General features: G+C 41.2%; 1 protein-coding gene across 1 annotated transcript in view; it reads left to right on the forward strand.

Moving 5' to 3' along the window:
* The window catches only part of LOC122081770, a 34991-nt gene that overhangs the window by 1061 nt on the left and 14394 nt on the right, over positions 1–19536 (forward strand). Inside the window, exons 2-3 of the mRNA XM_042649037.1 lie at positions 16645–16744; positions 16891–16950. Of these exons, the coding sequence (XP_042504971.1) occupies positions 16645–16744; positions 16891–16950 (160 nt within the window). The remainder of the gene's footprint in view (positions 1–16644; positions 16745–16890; positions 16951–19536) is intronic.

The following is a 19536-nucleotide window of genomic DNA, read 5'->3' on the forward strand; positions in this document are numbered from 1 at the left end:
TGATTAGATAGAAAGATATGGGCAAGTAAATCAAATTTGACAGCGTATCAGAATTAGAAACAAAGTATAACTTCACACAGCAGGACAGCATCAAACTAAGATCACATTCTCCATTCATCATATAGAACACAATATGTAGGAATCAACTTAAACTGATGGCCAGAATTAAAAGTTATCAACCCAGCGGAATAGAAACTAGATAACAGAATTTGTTAAGTACCACTAGCTTCCCATTTGTGAGGTAGATCAAGCCCCAACTTGGGTCGAAGGTAGGGCACGAACATTAACTTGGAACCCCAAAATATCTCAGCATTCCAAGGGCCAAATGTTGAGATAACAGTACCTCAAAAGTTGCAGCCAAATAGCCATAGAAACAGAGAACCTCCAACAAGTTTATGGCCAACAGAAGCTTCAGGCTTAAAATTGATATGTTGCATCACAGATTATAAGCACAGTCAGCCTTTAAACATTCTCTCTACTTACTTGGATGCGCATGCACAGAACTCAGTTGAAAGTATAAAAGACAAACCAATAGATGATAGGGATATGGCAAGAGCTTCTCACTTAAGATTAACTAGATTCTCACTAGCCACCACCAGTCTCTCTCCCTAGGGTTATTCTACATCTCACAGAAGTTCTTGCTGCACACAAGAGGAAAACAACTTAACAGCCATAAAGTCTCATACTCTCATCAAAATTGTTGGATTTGTATGATTGTATCCCCCAATACTTCTTTATTTATAACTTCTCAACATTACAAGAAAATAGTAACTCTTCATGCACAAACAACAGAGTTTTAGAGAAAACAAGATAGCAAGCTTCTAGATTACTACAAACTAGAAACTAACTACTGAAATCCCATATAGGACCTAAATCCCTAATATTTGGGCTTATAGAATCGGCCTTTTTTTTTTTTTGGGTGAATAAACAAATGCATTACAAGAAGGAGGAGGGAGAGTACAGCCCCCAAGGGGAGATTGCAAACCGAATAAGGGTAACCAAAGCCAATAAAGGACTACATCCAAGGGCCAATGGGCATGAAGAATCAAAAACATGTCATAAAACACATGTCCATTACATCACCAAAAGCCCACATGGGCTTAAAAATCAAGCCCAATTGCACAACACAGCTCAAAACAAAAAACCCACATGGGTAGAGAGACAAGAACCAAGAAGCCCAAATTAAAGAAGAGGGGCAAACAAGACAATTCCAAGTAGGATTTGATCGCTATCGTGAACGAATCAAAATAAATCCCTTACTAAACTATGAGATATTGGTAAGAAAGGGGTCGAAACCACAAAGAACTGAAAGGCTAAATTTACTAAAATTGATGTGAATGTTGTTTTGAAAATCAAATTGCAAAAATTAAGACTAAATTCATGACTAATTAACAAAACTGAGAATTTCTGAGAGGAACAACCTTTAGGTTTCGAATCCCTATTGCCATGATTATTTAACTCTGATGCATACTCCGGTTCATTAAAACTACAAGTCTAATGCAACCATAGAATGATAATCCCGGTTCATTCTAGGAATAACCTATCTTGCCGAGCACTATCGTCTTTTGCATACGCTTAGCACGCTTAGTTCAGTCAGTTAAGGCTATCGTCGATACAACTGAAATTTCGATAAAAACTATTGTTTAAATAGAAAATATGAATCACAGAAGCGCATTCTCTAAACTAATTAATTCAATTAAAAACATCCACCAAGGGAGGGAGCCTCAACATCAAACAATCAAGTATGCTTAAACCAGAAATTAAATAACAATCATCAATAGTTCATCTGCACCTAAAGACAAAGGGGACTTAGCTGCTCATGATGCGAATCAACGAAGGGCAGCAATGACGGTGTTCTTTCATAGAGACACGAACACATGTGAAGGGATTCAGTGGTGATGCGGTACGTTGCAATGGCAGTGATGGAACCTTGGTGCGATGGCATTGATCTCTACGCAATGCTGCCCAGAAAAATCCGTCCAGAAGAAGGTGCGATCCAAGAAGGGAGATCCGTGGAGGAGAGGAAGAAGAGGCACAAGCAATGGAGAAGCACTCCTTAAATAATGAGTGTGTGAAAGAGCAAAAGAGAGATGGCATGAGTGAGAGTTGTGGGTGAGAGAGGAATTGTAGAATTGAGATATGGGAGGGAGAGATAAAATAGGAGTGACATTTTAGGGGCTGGTTAGGACAAGGAGAGAGAACATGAGTAAGATGGAGAAAGATGGATTCGGTGAGAGAGAGAGAACCGTGGGTAGGGGAGAGAAAGGAGGGATCCCAAAATGTTCAAAAGAGGGAGAGATATTAGAACAAAGAAAGAGAAATTGGAAGAGGTGGAGTTGTATTAGGGGAGAACTGTGAGTGCAAGAGAGAGATGGATTTGGTCTAGGAGATAAAAACAAGGAAATTGGGGCGTGCATGAGATGAGAGCAAGAAGAGAGAGGGAAGACCTGAGAAGGAGAGACCGAGATTGGGAGAGATTGTAGGGGAGAAGGAATCCTATCCTAATTTGGACAAGGAGAGAGAAAAAGATGAGAGAAAGTAGGAAAAGGGAAATCGTGGAGAGGAAATAGGGAGGCGAAAAACAAGGGGAGAGAGAGCGAGCGAACGTGAGCGTCCAAGAGTGAGATGGGGAAGGAGAGAAATTAGGAAGGATAGAGAGAACATGAGAAAGAGAGAGAATCTATTTTTTATGTTTTATTTTTCTTTCCTTCTCTAACTCAATCTCCTATTTTATCTGGAAAAACCGATTCTACCCTTGGAATCCTGCAATCACAATAAAATAGTGAAACGAAATCAATTCAATCACAAAAGTTCAATTAAAAAATAATCATTAGGGTCATTTACATCAACCTCCCTTGGCATTTGCCTATATTACATCCTCCCCCCTAAAAAAATGTTTATTACATTTAAACCCAAAAATCTAACAACGTAAGAGAGGTGTTAGTTTTTAGAATACAAAAAGACAGAATTATTCTTCCTCTTCCTTGCTGGCTCGCTCACCCTGGGTCTTGTTGTCTCGCCTCTGTTTCTCCTAATTACTTTTACCTTCCCCTCCCTTCTGAAATCACTATCTGACCTCCAAGCTCCAATATTTTGACTAGAAAAATTGCAATTCCCTTTCTTTCTTCTTCAATCCTTAGTTCAGGTAAAGCCACTCCAAAGCATCCAAGGGGAAGATGCCAACAGAGCCTATTGTGCATTGACTGACTTTCCTTTTTTCTTCTTTCGTCTCTAAAATCTATTATTGGGTGCTCATAGGCCCCATTTGTTTTCATGTAAAACGGTGGAAATAGGAAGAAAAAAATTCCTACAAAATAGTACTTCCCACTTTTTTTTTTTTAACATTACGTAAAATAAAAAAATCTTGAAATATCCTTTGTACTGAAAATAGGATCCCTTTTTAAGAAAGCTTGCCTCGTTTCAAGAAATGGACGATGGCTCATGTCAACCTGGGATAAAATTGATTTGAAGCAACTACTGACAATTTTCACATTGAACCCACAAATGCCTGTATTTTTGATTTAGATCGAGATCATCATCATCATATTCTTCTATTATATTGAAATCACTGTCATTCGTGCTAGTTCTTATACTAGAACTCCCACTTCACTACAAATATAACTATAAATGATGACTGTCACTTAATTATCGCTGCCACTTGAAATGGAGCTATAACTATCAATACTAATTTCAGAATGAAGATAATTTTCAATGCAACTGTTATTGAGACCTGTTTCTGGGATTTAGCTACCCCATGTTTGTTATATGATTTAAGAATTGATGATACATATGCAGTCTCTGGGATTTGAATCCATACTCAGAACCACAGACAAAGCTCATCATGTGTAAAGTTCAGCATCCAAGAGTGCTGCAAATGGTTCTGCATACTCGTGCTTATGGCATGGGGCTGGGTCTCCAGCTGGTTTGATCAATGGGGTAGCTACAATCTCCTCATCCATTCAATCTGATGGGAGCCAAGCAGCTAATATCCCTGCAACTTGCCTTGGATTCTTACCTAGCTTGTCAGGTTTTTCTGCAGCCAGTCTTCACGAAGTCTGTGCAGAATATATATACATGAATGGAACTATGAATGCATACCATTGATACATGGAGTAGACCTATCAGATACAGAAACTTACCTTCACTGGTTGACTGAATTTCTTTCTCAATGCCAACTGGAAAGGAAGTAGTGATCAATGACTAGCTTTAAAAAATTGAGAGAGCGAGCTATAGCTGTTGAAACCAGAACTCTATTTCAGTTTGTGATAAGACAAAGTAGATTAAGAGAAATCGGAATTCCCTTTCTTTCTTCTTCAATCCTAAGTTCAGGTAAAAGTAATTAGGGGAAATAAAGGCGAGACAACAAGACCCAGGGTGAGCGAGCTAGCGAGTGAGAAGAAGAAGAAGGGGTAATTCTATCCTTTTGTATTCTAAAAACTGACACCTCTCTTGCAGTGTTAGGTTGTTGGGTTTAAATGTAACAAACGATTTTTTAGGGGGGTTGATGTAATGTAGGCAAACGCCAGGGGAGATTGATGTAAATCACCCTAATAATTAAATAGAGATTCCATGCATAATTATGACCCGATCAGAGTTTCATTAAACCCTACTCAACATGTCTCCACACTTCAACATCCTAGCTGCCAAGACAGATTTGGAGCTCCTCCGGCAAGAAAGGGAGCCACGAATGGGGGGAGCTGGCCTTGTAGAGGGCAACGGAGAGGCGACCGTTGGCCGAGCATAGCTGACATCCTTGTGGGCTGCTGGCCATGCAAGTGGTTGGCCTTGAGGGTGCCAGGGAGCAAACGAATCATTCTGGGAGGTGATGGGGAAACCAGCAAATCCAGATCTAGGATGTGGCTTGGTCAGCGGCTCATGGATAGGCTATTGCAGCAAAGAGCGGAAAACTCAGTGACAACAAGGACCAGATCTGATCTGCGGCAAAGCCAGCGGTACATCTCTCCATATCTGAGCATCGGCTTAAGAAATTTACCAGATTTGAGGCTTGCCGATAAGGAATCTCGATGGAGTCAGCAAGGGTGGGTTGTGACCTCCCGATGGTGTGTGACAGAAAAGGAAGGAGAAGAGAAGAGGAGAAAGGGAGAGGGAGAAGAAGAAAAGAAAGAGAGAGGAGGAAGAAGACAATGGAGCATGAGAGGGGGAGGATCAGAGAAGAAGGGAGAGTGAGAGGGGGGACGGCTAGGCTGCTTGTCACACCCTGCCTCAATTTGGCCAAGGTGTGTGGCATTGGACACCCACATCCAGTCAGCCTAACCCTCCAGGATCACATATGCAGTACCTTAATTTCATAAATGCCACCAAGATCATAATCTTAAATCAGAGTATGCTAATAAATCATATAATTATCACTGGTGATTTACTAAAGTGATAAATTTCAAATATACAAAAATTCATTTGTTAACAACCCACAGGTGTAATATTTACCTCTTACATATAACATCAATGTACATCAAAAGAAATTACTAAATAACAGTTATGAAATCCATCAGCAACCCATTGTCTCATAGACACGAGCTTCACAACCGCTGCCAAAGTCCAATCCTGCAATAGTAATCAACGAGGGGTGAGCTTCACAAGCCCAGTGAGGGGTGTGCATGCAAGCACACACAACATCATGGAACCCACACACACTCTCAGTACTATCACAGATGCACAGCCACATGATCCATTTTATTTATATTTATCCATTCTAATTACTATGTCTCAATACGTATGGGTATAAGTGCTATAAGCAGCATAGGTGGCATCCCCTTCCCAGTACGTCGGGCCTCGGAGATAAAAGCTAGCTATAAGCAGGAGTCAGCCAGTCCCGGAAAGAACCTCGGTCCCCCAGCCAACCCCTAAATAGTAACCTATGACAGCCATGGTCTTGGAATTCCACACCGTCATCGGGCCCCCCATGCTGTTCGACAGTCATGCGTACAGTACGTCGTACCATGTTTTGCCCTCTCAGGATACAGTACGTCGTATCCGGGCATAGTCCTCCGTGACATACCACCGAGTGGGATTAGCCAATACCTTACCCCTATTGGCGAGGGGTTATAGCACTGGGATATGATCCTTACCATATGCGTCTACATGCATCCATATCAATCATAGCATCCATCACATATCTATGACCACAATTGTAACACTGACCTCTGAGCCCACGGTACCGGAAAGAACCTCGGCCACATTGTGCCTCAGATCGTCATTATTACATCCATCACCACATAACTAACGTACTACACATCCACAAAACCACGATCACATCCAAGTTGGTAAAATCATGCAACATGTGAAGTATATAATTTTATATAAAATAAATGCATAACATGATATTCATCACGTTTCACATGGCACATATAACTGAAGATATCAAAACACCGTAAAATAAATGAAACACCCACTCACCTCAAAACCCAAATCACAAAATACGATAGGATCCCCCGCAATCAATCGCTTGTCCTCGCCCGAATAGTTTTAGGTTCCTAAACCAAAGGTGAATTGTTACAACATTAAACATGTATAATACCTAACATGACTAATTATAGGTCTACTATTGAACCCAAAATAATTCTCAACAACCCACGTACTAACCCAATTTAAAGTCTCATAAAAGCCCTCGAGCTACCCTTACCTATAGGGTCAACTTCAGGTAAAAGGTAAGAGGCATGACCCACAAGGGGTAGGGCATAGTTCAGCAGAAACAGAGGCTATTCAGCCTTAAAAATGCGCAACCGGCGGTCTCAACTGGCTGGCCGCTTTTCCAACCGGCGGGTTGGTTTCAGCAGTATTTTTTGCTATACTACAAGCTGTTCTGCAAGTTTCCTTGGCTTGGGCTTCATATGGTCAAAGCCAGTGCCCATGGCAGCATGGGGAGATTTTCTTCATGCCTTTAGGGTCACTCTACAGTCCCTCAAACCCTCAATTACAATAACCAAAATTGTATAATAGTATACTATCCCAATTCCTAAAAAAATTCAGAATTTAGCTTGAACCGGGCAAATTGAAGGGCTGCATCCAATTGCCCTATAATTCGTCATTAATTGAATGAATTACAGTAACCCCAGTCAAGCTTCAGTTCCAATTAAGCCCCCAATATTGGGTTACAGGGAAGGAATTAAGCTAATTAGTGTCAATTCCCTAAATCTGAAAATTAATAAAATTCTACCCATGCCTTTCTGCAGAATTTTTCTTCTATCCCCCAAATTGATTACTTAATTAGGGGATTCATAGGTTTAGAATCACAAAATTGGGGTTCCAACCCTAATCAGACTTGCAACAGATTTTAGGGAAGAATTTAACTAAATCCTTATAGAAATCCCATCTTTAAAATCAATAAAATTCTGCCTTTAGGGTTTTTCTGCAGAATTTTTTACTTAACCGACCTTGATCTAACCCTAATTACATAGAATTCAGCTTAGAAAATAAAAACCCTATGCTTTGGGGTTCACAGAGATGGTCTTTTGACAATTATAGTCCCTGAACCCTGTTGAATTTTAGGGTTTCTTCTACAGGGAAGCAAATCAGTCCACAAGGACTTGATTACAGTCCCAAATTAACTAAAATCCCTAACCCTAGCATGCTACTACCTCAGTTTAGTCCCAATTTGCATGAATTCCTCATGAACAATGAAAGCCCTTTGTTTTAGGGTTTGCAGGGATGGATTTACTTTAAATTACATCCCTGAACCCCTACTTAATTTTGGGATTCAGCTACAGGTACTGAATTCAATCCATAGGGACTCGATTTTAGTCCCTAATTTACTGAAACTTGTGACCCCAACTACCTACTGCTACTAACCTAATTAACGTCACAAAATAAAAAGGGCAGCAGCACTTACCTGGGTTCAGGCAGCCACATCAGCATCTCAACTCTTGGACAGCAGCTCCTTATCTTGTATGTAGCAGAAAAATAAGGGCAGCAGCATGCAGTAGCAGTAGCAGTAGCAGTAGCAGCTACAGGATTAGGGCAGCATCATCAGTAGCAGTGCACAACAGCCTCATTTGCGAAGCAAACAAGGGCTGCATGCAGTAGCAGGCAGCATGCACAACTGAGCAGCAGTAGCCTCTAGCAGCAGCAACAGCAAGTAGCAGCCAGCAACAATAGAGATCAGCCGCATGCAGCCAGCAGCCAGCATCCAGCCCCCTTCCTTCCTTCCTCCCCTTCTTCTTCTTCTTCTTTCTTCTCCTCTCCCCCAACGAATTTAGCTTCTTGTAATGAGAGAAATGAGAGAGGAGAGCTATTTATATTGCTGAAATATGACCCACTATGGCATGTTTGGCTGAACACATTCATTCTTAAAACTTAATTTCTAAAACTAATTTCTAAAAATTGATTCCTAAAACTAATTTCTAAAACATAAAACTATTTAACATTTAATTCCCATTAATGGACCCCACCAAAGGCTGACCTATTAAGTTGAATTTGGTTAGCATTAGGACCTCTACATTGTGGGTGAGTGCGAGGCTCGGGGGTGTAGGCATGTGGGCCCCACACAAAAAAAATAGATTTTTCCTCTCTTCTGCTGTACAAGTGAATCCACCACAGCAAAGCAGCCTATCTCCTGTGCTAGCTAGGTCCTGACATTGAGCTCAGCTACTTCCAGTTTAGGGTTTTTCACTGCTCCCTACAATAGGTGAGAGGGGGGAGCAGCCTAGACTCATGGCCAGGCTACTCCCTACAGCGGCCAAGGAATGAAAAAACCTTTGAGGGGAGAGAGAGAGAGAGAGAGAGAATACAAGAACAGGGGGGAAGAAGACAGTGGAGGGTGAGAAGGGGAGGATGAGAGAAGGAGAAGGAAGGGCGAGAGGGGGGAGCAGCCTAGACTCATGGCCAGGCTACTCCCTACAGCGGCCAATAATGAAAAAACCTTTGAGAGAGAGAGAGAGAGAGAGAGAGAGAGAATACAAGAACAAAAAGATTGTTGATTTGAATAATGACTTGTGTCTAATGGGACACATGCCATCTTTATTTATAATATGGAGGAGAACAATTCTAGAATGAATACAAGACCAAAATATCCCCATGATGCAATTTTATCCTTGTACCCATTTTACAACATTCACCCTCAAGTTGGTACATAGATATCACATATGCCCAACTTGGAAACAATAGGAAGAAAGACTTTACTACTAAGACCTTTTATTGAATATATAAGTCAATTGTTCATTACTAGGAACAAAAGGCATGCAGTTAAGACTCGAATCCAGCTTCTCTTTGATGAAGTGACGACCATTTTTCACATGTTTCATCTGATCATGCTAGACTAGATTGTGATTAATACTGATGGAAGATCTATTGTCAGAAAAGCTTCATAGGGAGGGTAATGGGGATAGCCAAATATCCTGAAGCCATAGAATCTCACTAATGCCATGGGCCATAGCACTGGAATTGGGCTTCAACACTTGACCAAGCAACAACAGCATGCTTCTTACTCCTTGAAGTGACAAGATTAGCACCAACGAAGGTGCCATAACCTGTGGTGGACCTGCGATCATTAGGAGAACCTGCCAAATCAGCATCCGTGTAGGCCGCAACTCGATGATGATCATGAGAAAAAAGAATGCCACGACCTGGAGCAGATTTCAAGTAACAGAGAATATGCAACAGTTCTTGCATATGTGAGGTGTAAGGATCATGCTGTATTGGTTAACCAGACTGACGACATATGCACTGTCAGGGCGAGTATGAGAGAGGTAAATTAGTTGCCCCGACCAATCTCTAATATCATCCTTTATCCTCGGGATCGCCTTCCTTGCTAATTAGGTGAGGGTTAGCATCAATAGGAGTATTGGCCGGCTTGCAACCTAACATACCAATCTCAATAAGAAGGTCGAGCATGTACTTTCGCTGATAAATAGATGCCACTGGATGATTGGCAACTTCAGTGCCAAAAAAGTAACGAAGCTGCCCATGATCCTTTATTTTGAAATCCTTGCCCATGTATTTGATGTGAGAAATTTCTTCACAATTATCTCCAGTGACGACCATATCAACCACATAGATGTTCAAAAGGGCAATCTTTTCTCCTCCATTCATTTGGCATTTTCGTTGTACTCATAATCTTATTAAACAATTTGGTTAGCCAAGATAAACCACAAGTTCTTAAGCTCTTTTACATTTCTATTGGGACCTCTTTTGGGCTTTGTGCCTTGCCTAATTTCGTCCTCTTTAAAGCTTCTTTAACTTTAGGGTGCATTTTTGTATATATCTACGACATGTGGTGGGTAATGCAGTCTTCTGGGAAACTATTATTCGAAGTGTCTTCATTTAGTAGGCTGCAGAAATAAACTTTCCATCTCTCCTTAATGTCCACACCCCTTATTAGTACTTTACCATCTTCACTTTTATTATGTCTAACATGATTGAGACCTCTACTCTTCCTTTTCCTCATTTCCCTCATTTTTTTCCTTTCCTTTGTGTTCAGGTTTTTATAAAGATCTTCATATTTCTTTGCCTTACTTTCCCACAATCTTTTTAGCTTCATTTATAGCAAATTATAACTTTGTAGATCCTCTACGTCCTTAGTCCTTTGTCATGTCTTATAACTAGCTTTCTTAGTCTTGATGGCTGCTTGAATCTCATCATCCTACCACTAAGTCTCTCTAGAGGTAATGTAAAGCTTGTTCACCCTAGGTAAACAAACTCCAATGATAAAGCACTCTCAACCAAAGTCAGTTCTGATTCTCAGATTAGGGAAGACAATAGAGCAACAATAGGGACGAAGGAAGGCTGAACTGAAACCCACAATGGGTTGGGTGATAGGGCTGTTAAACCTGATCAAAGGACTTCCCAAAGTGCTGGTGGAAGTCTACCCACAGGGCTGAAGAACTGCTGGAAGTGGGGTAGCAGAATCAGCAATTGACCCTTCCAGAATTAGGGTTTTGGCCAGGAAGAGGGGAGAAGGCTGCGGCTCCAAACCAGGACTCAGATGGCCCTGGTTCCTTGGCCGAAGATGTCCCTGGGTATGCTCAGAATCAATGGCTGGTTGAAAGAGAAGGTCTGGCCAATATCGATCTGGCCCAAAGCCCTTGCTGCTTGCTGATTTCGATCCTGGATCAGGCTGCTTCCAAGCTGAACTTCTGATGGAGTTTCTGAATTTCTGTAGACTGATTTTGATCTCTCAAACACTCTTTCACAGCAGGGAAACAAAAGGAAATTTAGGGGAATAACAAAGAAGGAAGAAGATGGATAGTTGTGGGTGGGATAATGGCTATCCCAGCCTAGGCATCTCACCCAAAAATATGGGGACCAACTGACCAACTAGGCTCGAATCAGCCCAAGGCTGGCTGGTCTTCGTCTTTCTCCTCCGATACTTAATCCCATGATGTGTATCTACATCAAGAGGAATGACATTTTCTTTTTGAATCTGATACCTAATAATGTAAAGCTTGTTCACCATAGGTAAACAAAGTCATTTCTGATTCTCAGATTAGGGAAGATAATAGAGCAACAATAGGGTCTAAGGAAGGCTGAACTGAAACTCATAATGCAGTTGGGTGATAGGGCTGTCAAACTTGATCAAAGGACTTCCCCAAAGTGCTGCTGGAAGTCTACAAATAGGGCTGAAGCAGTTCTGGAAGTTGGGTAGCAGAATCAGCAATCGACCCTTCCAGAATGAGGGTTTTGACAGGGAAGAGGGAAGAAGGCTGCGGCTTCCAAACCAGGCCTCCGATGGCCCTCGTTCCTTGGTCGAAGGTGTCCCCTGGTATGCTCAGAATTACCCTGAAAGGGTTTGAGGAATAACTGGCTGAAACAGGAGTTCTGGCCAATATCGAACTGGCTAAAATCCCGACTGCTTGCTGATTTCAATCCCGGCTCAGGCTGCTTCCAAGCTGAAATTCTGATGGAGTTTCTGAATTTCTGTAGACTGATTTTGATCTCTGAAGCACTCTTTCACAGCAGGGAAACAAAAGGAAATTAAGGGGGGAAAGAAGGAAGAAGATGGATAATAGTGGGTGAGATAATGGCTATCTCAGCCTTGGCATTTCACCCACAGCCATCTCAGCTGTTGTACTTCCTTTCTCAGAAGTTTGGGGGCTATCAATTGCTGCATAAACTTCTTTCATTCATTCTTTTAAACTGTTACAACATTCTCTCTTAAATAAAGAGTCTCAACTTATAGATTAGCAATTAGTTCCCAAATAGGAAACTAAACTAGAAAGGAAACTAACATAGAATAGCAAATACACTCTTAACTTATAACTTAAGAAATCAATAAAGCAACTAATAGGACCCTTCTAGAAAGCAAAACAAGTTATGGAAGGAATGTATCTTTGACCAGTCAAAACAATAAAGTAAAAACACAGCTGTACCTGGAGATCATAGGCCATAAAAGGAGCTTTTGGACAGCTATAAAACAAGCTGGATCGATGGCAACTGAGAGGGCTTCTAGAAGTCCAAAAACTAGAAATAAAAATGCAATAAAAGAGGGGCATCCTATACTGGTTGATGGGCTGCTAATGTGGCTGGCGTAGGGTCCAAAAATATGGGGACCGGCTTGGCTCGGATAAGCCCAAGGTTGGTGGGTCTTGCTGTCTGGTCTTCTTCTTTCTCATTCAATACTTAAGCCTTGATGTGGTTCTACATCACCATGATGTGTCACACCCCACTTCCAGTAGACCCAACTTACCATTAGGAATACCGGCGGTGTGAGTAAGACACGTACCAGTCTTACCAATTTACCAGGATCTATGATAGCAGTACCTTAACATTGTCACAATCTCACAACACAAACCAACATAAGCAGCGGAATCAGAGTATAGTAGCGGAATCATAAATAAAATGGGGAAACATCTAATGATAAACATAATATCATTAACCAAGTTATTCTGTTTACAATTCTTCAAGACTTACATATATTAAGTTTAAAATATAATATTCACAAACTTGTACCAACATAATAAAAAATACGCCGAATACCTCATGACGTTGCGTATGCACAAAAGTCATAATCACAGTCTGGGCCATGCTCCACCGCGTCTGGCATCCACCAGTCACTCACTTCGTACTCGAGTCCGGAGGAAAAAGAGTCACTAGCCACAGGCACGACCGTACCTGCATCATCATCTAAAAAGTGTGTATACGTGGGGTGAGCTTTCCAACTCGTTCAGTGAGGGGTGGGGTTTAAACACATCCAATAAGACATTCGCAATAATAATTTATGATGCATGATGGTGGAAATTAAACACATAGTCCATGATGCTCGTGATGCAGATCATTTATTTATTATCCACCTAATAATACAAACTAAGTCTGGTAAATGCTACTATAGCGCATTAGGCTGTATCCTTCGTCTCGGAACCGCCATCGACTATGCAAGGATACAAACCCTAGTCATGAATAGAAGCCTGCCAGTCCCTGTATGCGTCCATGGGTCACCTAGTAAACCCTTGATAACCCCCTCCTGGCAGTCACGACACCGGTATATCATCGGCCACGTTGGACAGGTTCTTGCCTCCGGCAACAATAGCATTGTACCGCTGGTGTGGCATTCCGAAAAGGCACATTGAACATGCCACAATGGGTTATCCAACACCTCAACCCCTGTTGGCAAGGGTTCGTAGCATAAGGAGTGATACCTAACCACATATATGCTACATACCTTCATAGTGATACAGTTGGTATGAATTGCACGATACTAGGAAGACCTCGGCCACAAAGTGTAATCCATCTCCAAATACAGTCTCGGGTACACGATACCAGCGAGACCTTGGCCACAAAGTGAACTCCGTGACCGTTTATCTAATCTAGTATATATATCACAGTTGAGTGTGGACTACGTGACACCGGTACCAATCATCGGCCACGAAGCGCATCCATTTTCAAATGCAGTCCCGGGGTACACGATACCAGCGAAACCTTGGCCACAAAGTGTAACCCGTAACTACAACTAACTCTAATGAACATAATCAATGCATGAATGCAACATACATACTGAAATCACGGCACCAGTACCACCTCGGCCACGTCGGATTTCGTCTCACACACAACCAAACACACGGCGATCACGATACTGGTACCACCTCGGCCACACCGGATCCTGTCATACATCTCCATACAATTCATATTATAATCGTAAATGACAAATGTAACATATCATCATCGCATTTGAGCACTTGCAATTAAACATATAATTCTAAGCATGTGAGCAATTTAATAAAAATAAACACAGTCCATCCCTCACCTGTTTTACGATCGATCGTGTTCGGGTTCAAGTACGGCCACCGATCGATCAAATCAATTCAGGCTTCAGGGCACGTGCGCGTCACTGTCTTAAACATAAGGGAATCATACATCAGTACGCGTCGGGAATATCATGAGGGACCCACATAGGTCACCTCCAAAGGGTATAGACACTGTTCCTAAGTGACAGTACTGTCACCGGAAACACTCACCGAAAACAGGGCATTTCCACCGGAAATATCAGTCCTGTTTCTGGTGGAGAAGTCAGAGAACACATAAGGCTCACATGTCCACTGGACATATGCCACCGGAAGCAGACCCAGTGGATCCGGTGGATTGTTTTCGGTGGTGACTCAGGATAGTCCACCCATTTTGGGGCTTTCTAGTTCGGGCCCGATCATTTGGATTTGTTCTGTGGAGTTTGTAAGGGATGTTCCTAGCATCATTCTAAGCCAAGAAAATTCCAATTCCACTGAGCCGTTTGGGAGATACGTCGATCAAACGATCGAAACCCCAGTTAGTCTTTTGGCAATACATATTGCTGGAGCTCACCGGGCTTGGTTCGAGCTCGGCAACAGCCTCAGGAGGGTAGAACACGCATTCTACGACCTTAACATGGTTTGTTCACTAAGATTTCACCCATATCTAGCTTTTTCTAGGTCGAAATGAAGAGAGAGTGGTATGGGAGGTTGTATTTACCTCCGGCAATGATTCCGGCAACAAGGCGGTAGCCGGCACCAAGGTAAGCCTCCAACCTTCACCGTCTTCCTGTTCTTCTTCCTTCCTCTCCTCTTTCTCTCCTCTCCTACGTTGAGCAAAAGGGGAAATGAGGGAATGAATCCTCATTTCCCAACTTATAACTTAAGTGGACCTTAGAGTCTGTTTGGGTTGGACCCCTTTTGGACTAATCGGGTTAAAATGAATTTCGGAGTAGGAGGATCCGACCATTTAGGTCTGTAAAGTGCTCACATCATGAGGAAGGTGTGTAGGATGATTTGGGATCATCCGAAACCATTTACGATGCGAGTGGCGGGAACCACAGGCATCGGAACCCCGACAGTAGCCTGTCAACCCACCAGAAACAGGCACAGGATCCAGGCCTAGGTTGCTTCTGGTGGCTTGTTTCCGGTGGTACTTGTTGTCCCATGGCTGGTCTCGCACGGGTGGTTGCCCTCGGACATGCTCAAGGCCTTTCGAAAAATTTTTGATGCTTGTCGAAATTCAAGTGTGGGGAGTCGGGCCACTTACCGTCTGGGATCGGAAGGTATGAATCCCCTCCAGTTAGATAGGAACGCAATGCACGAACATGTGGGGTCATCTCTACCCCTTCGGCAATGCGTAGCTGCGAGCCAAAATCCGGTCGTACTTCTGATCTCCGATCCAGGCCTCTCACAACAGTTCAAATTAGACCGGATTAGGGGACGGGTGTAACAGGATGACATTTTCCTTTTGATTTGCTTAGGACATCTTTAGCAACCTTATTAGTACAAGTAGTCATCCCGTTCCACATTGTATTAGTGTCTCCCTCAAAGTCCCATTTTCATTGTTTAACCACTGTATTAGTAAATGATTTCAAAGCGTCTCCTTTTGAGCTCCACCTCTTTATCTTAGGGAAAATAAGCTCAGCTTTCTTACGATTCTGCTTAGTGAGGCACATATCCATGATAATCTATGTTGTGTGGTTCGCCCATCAATTTCTATATTTCTTTTTATATTATCCTCATATATATCCTATTTTTAATTTTTTGTATTTAAAAATTATTGTAGTTTGAACTTAGCAATCCATTGGGGAAGAACACCAATCCTCTTGGACTGGCTGGTGAGAAAGGGAACTGATTTTATGAGTTTTAAAACTATGCTAGAAGTTGGATTAAGGTTGAGTGAGTTGTTGTTGTATAACTATGGTGGAAGCTGTTTCAGAATTTGAATTCAATTTCAATTATCCTTGTATATTATCTTTCCTTCTAATCTTCTAAAATTTTGAAATGGTTGTACCTTTTTTTATGTTAATTTATCTAGACTTCCAGGTTATCGGGTTATGCTTCCCTTTGTCATAGTAATTGTTCTAGGTATATTGGTGTTTTTCTTTTCACATGTTTGATCAACTTCATTTGTTTTCAGATGATGGTGCATTAATTTTCTTGAAGAGAAATTGTTGCAAGCCAATGAAATTTCCATTAGTAGATATATAAAAAGTCAACTGTTAACCTCTAATGCATTCTTACCCGGCTTGCATATGTTGAATTCAAATATCAGGTGTATTTCTTTTTCATTTTATTTGCTGGAATTGCTTGATCTACCTTTCTTCTCTGCCCCATTGTCTTAGTTCAATAGATCTTTGCAATATCTACTTGAGAGTTTGTTATGAATAGTCTTTTTTCTTAACTGCATAAGTTGTAGTATGGAATTAAAGCTAATAAACTGTTCTTATGGTACCATTATTTTAAAAAACAGATCTCTTGTTGAGCAGCTGGCTAGAGTGAACCCTACTTACTTGAGCAGTGATGAGAAGCTGGCTTTCTGGATCAACTTATATAATGCACTGATTATGCATGTATGTTTTTTGATTTAACTCTTATCACATGTGTATTCTTATCAGTTTAGCGTATGCTTATTTTAGTGTGAAATCTCAGTTAAGATGAAAAGATACCATGGAAGAATTTTGATTACCTCTGTTCCTTTTGATACACCGTCTTACAGGCTTATTTGGCATATGGAGTCCCTAGAAGTGACTTGAAGCTCTTCTCTTTGATGCAAAAGGTGTGACTCGTAACTTACTAAACTCTTTCTTTTTTTCGCCCGTGTTTCTGTCATTTGATATTTTCTCTGGAAAGGCATCACTCGGAGACATCTTTTGAATTTCAGCTTGTCACAACTGAACTAAAACAAGAAAGCACAATCCCCTGAAAATTTGTAGTAATACCCGCACCATCCACTAGGCCAGGATTACCATTTGAAGCCCCATCCACATTGATAACAGCCACAAAATCCTTCGAGTGATGTAGGATGAAACCTAAAAACTAAGTTTTCCTACAAGAGTGACATTGCTATCCTATGGTTGACACAACATCATAATTAAGGACTGGCTAACATGGGTTGGCAGCAACATATATGAATGCATACAGGATTAGAAATGGTATTTAATCAAACAAGAACAATGGAAATCTAATGACTATGCATGCCACTAGGCAAGAGACTAATTAAGTGCTACAGGGATCAGAATTAGGCAGCAATTTGTCAAACATATGTGCATGATCATTCAAAATTCCTAAAATTGCAAAGGCTAGACATGAGTAACAATTGCAGCCAACTTCTTGTTAAAACAGAACCACAGTCAATGTAAAGAAGCTATAACACTCAGTAGGCGTAGGAGAATTAAATTCTAGAGTCAAACTAAATAGATACTGGCCAGCTGTTTTGTTTTTTTTTTTTTTGGGGGGAGTTTGTAAACACTATCCAGCCTGCATATACATGGCAGAACCTGCTTTCCATATCCACTGTAGAATAGAAAATAAACAGGAGGCAACAGTACACGAAGGGGAATGTGAGAACGAGAAAACTGAGAGAAATAAAAGAACTCGAGAAGAAGCGGAGCTGAAGTCATGAAGAAGAAGAAGACAAAGAGGAATTGAGAGGGAGCAGCACCTTTTTTCATTCATCTGCATTCTGTATTTACAGTCTTGCCAATAGAGGCAATAAAAGGGGAACAGCCAAACCATGGGCTGGGGTGGGTGGTTACAAAGGGGTAGTTGTAACTATCTCTAAAAGAAAATAAAAGAAAGGGGGAAACAACCAACTCGTGGAAGGGGGAGTGAGCAATTACAAAAAAGAAAAGCCATTCCTCATTCCTCACATGCATAAACCAATACAAATAAATAGAAACTGAAATAGAAATGGTAATAAATAGAAATAAGAACCATAAATAGAAATAAAAAATCACAAACACTAGCTAATACTAAAAGCTACTGCAAGTGGGGCTGGCAATGTGTTAACCTCAGACTCGTCGTCAAGCCATATAGAAGCAGTGGCTGGCTGAGATCTGTGATGCGTCTTCTGGTATACTCTGAATCCACGATCAGCTGATATGATGTCCTCATTATTAAGGCTTCAATCTAAGGCTCAAAACATCAAGCACTCCCTGCTCAAAGGTAGATGGTAGCCTAGAAGGAGAGAAGAAAGGACTATCATCAATTATCCATCTTCCAATCTTCCACAACACTTAATTATGTCTGGCCAACCAGCTCACCTTCAAGGTGTCTAGAATACCTCTCACGCAGATCTTGCAATTAATGATACATGGAACTAGTCCAAGCAACTAAGAGTACATGGAGGCTTTAGTTGTAACCTGTAAGGTTAACCACATCATAATATGAGCTTCCACTGATTGATTTTGGATTAGAGGGACACGAAGAACACGGTCAAAGAAACCACATAAAAAGTAGCAGACTCCCTTTGACAAAACAAGTGGTCTGGACTCTGCAAAGCTGATGTACAAACGCAGCAAACTCACTTAGAGGCAAGAGGGATGCCTAGCTCTTGGACTGCAACATCCACTTGAACACAATGATGAAAAGCCTTCCACAAAACACCTTGATTTTGGAAAGGAGTGCCTGCTTACTCCATCGAACAGTTGGCAGTCTACCTATCGTCCCAAACTGATTTGATTGAAAATTCTTCCTTGCGATTGTGAATCCAAACAAGCCCATCCAGAAAATCAGAAATGAAAAAGCCAGATCCAATTATATGATCATAAACAGGAGGGGGTAGATTCGAAGAGGAAAGACCAAACCATATACCATTTACATCCAACCCCTGGTTGACCAACAAATCTGAATTTAAATTTGCATTAGCATTAACAAAATCATAAATAGGGTTCAGATGTGTTCAGTTATCATATCTGAAAGACAAGTTACTCCTTCCAATAAGCCGCTGATATGCTGAAATAACTATTTTATTTCCCCTTTGCAGAGAAGACCAGAATCTGTAATTTGAATTATAGGAAAGAGAAAGAGCATCATGAGATCCTTTTGCATTATATTGCACGAAAAAACTTGTGCACAGGGTCTCCCCCTTTATTGAATTCCATGCCATCTTTATGTGAAGATTAATTAAAACATCATGCAACCTCCTTACGCCCAATCAGCTCTCGTCAATAGGCAACGCAAAAGTTGACCAGCTCAACCATTTATGCTTAAGAGTTTCCTCCTTTTCTCCCTAAAAATAAGTCAGAACAAATTCTCTAAATTTGTTAGCGCAGTAGATGGGATGTGAATGGGAATGCTCAATAATATATGGAGAATAATTATCGATTCCCCTTCTTTGAGATAGATATTTAGACTTCCACCC

The sequence above is a fragment of the Macadamia integrifolia genome, chromosome 6 (assembly GCF_013358625.1).
Source record: "Macadamia integrifolia cultivar HAES 741 chromosome 6, SCU_Mint_v3, whole genome shotgun sequence".
Lineage (NCBI taxonomy): Eukaryota > Viridiplantae > Streptophyta > Magnoliopsida > Proteales > Proteaceae > Macadamia > Macadamia integrifolia.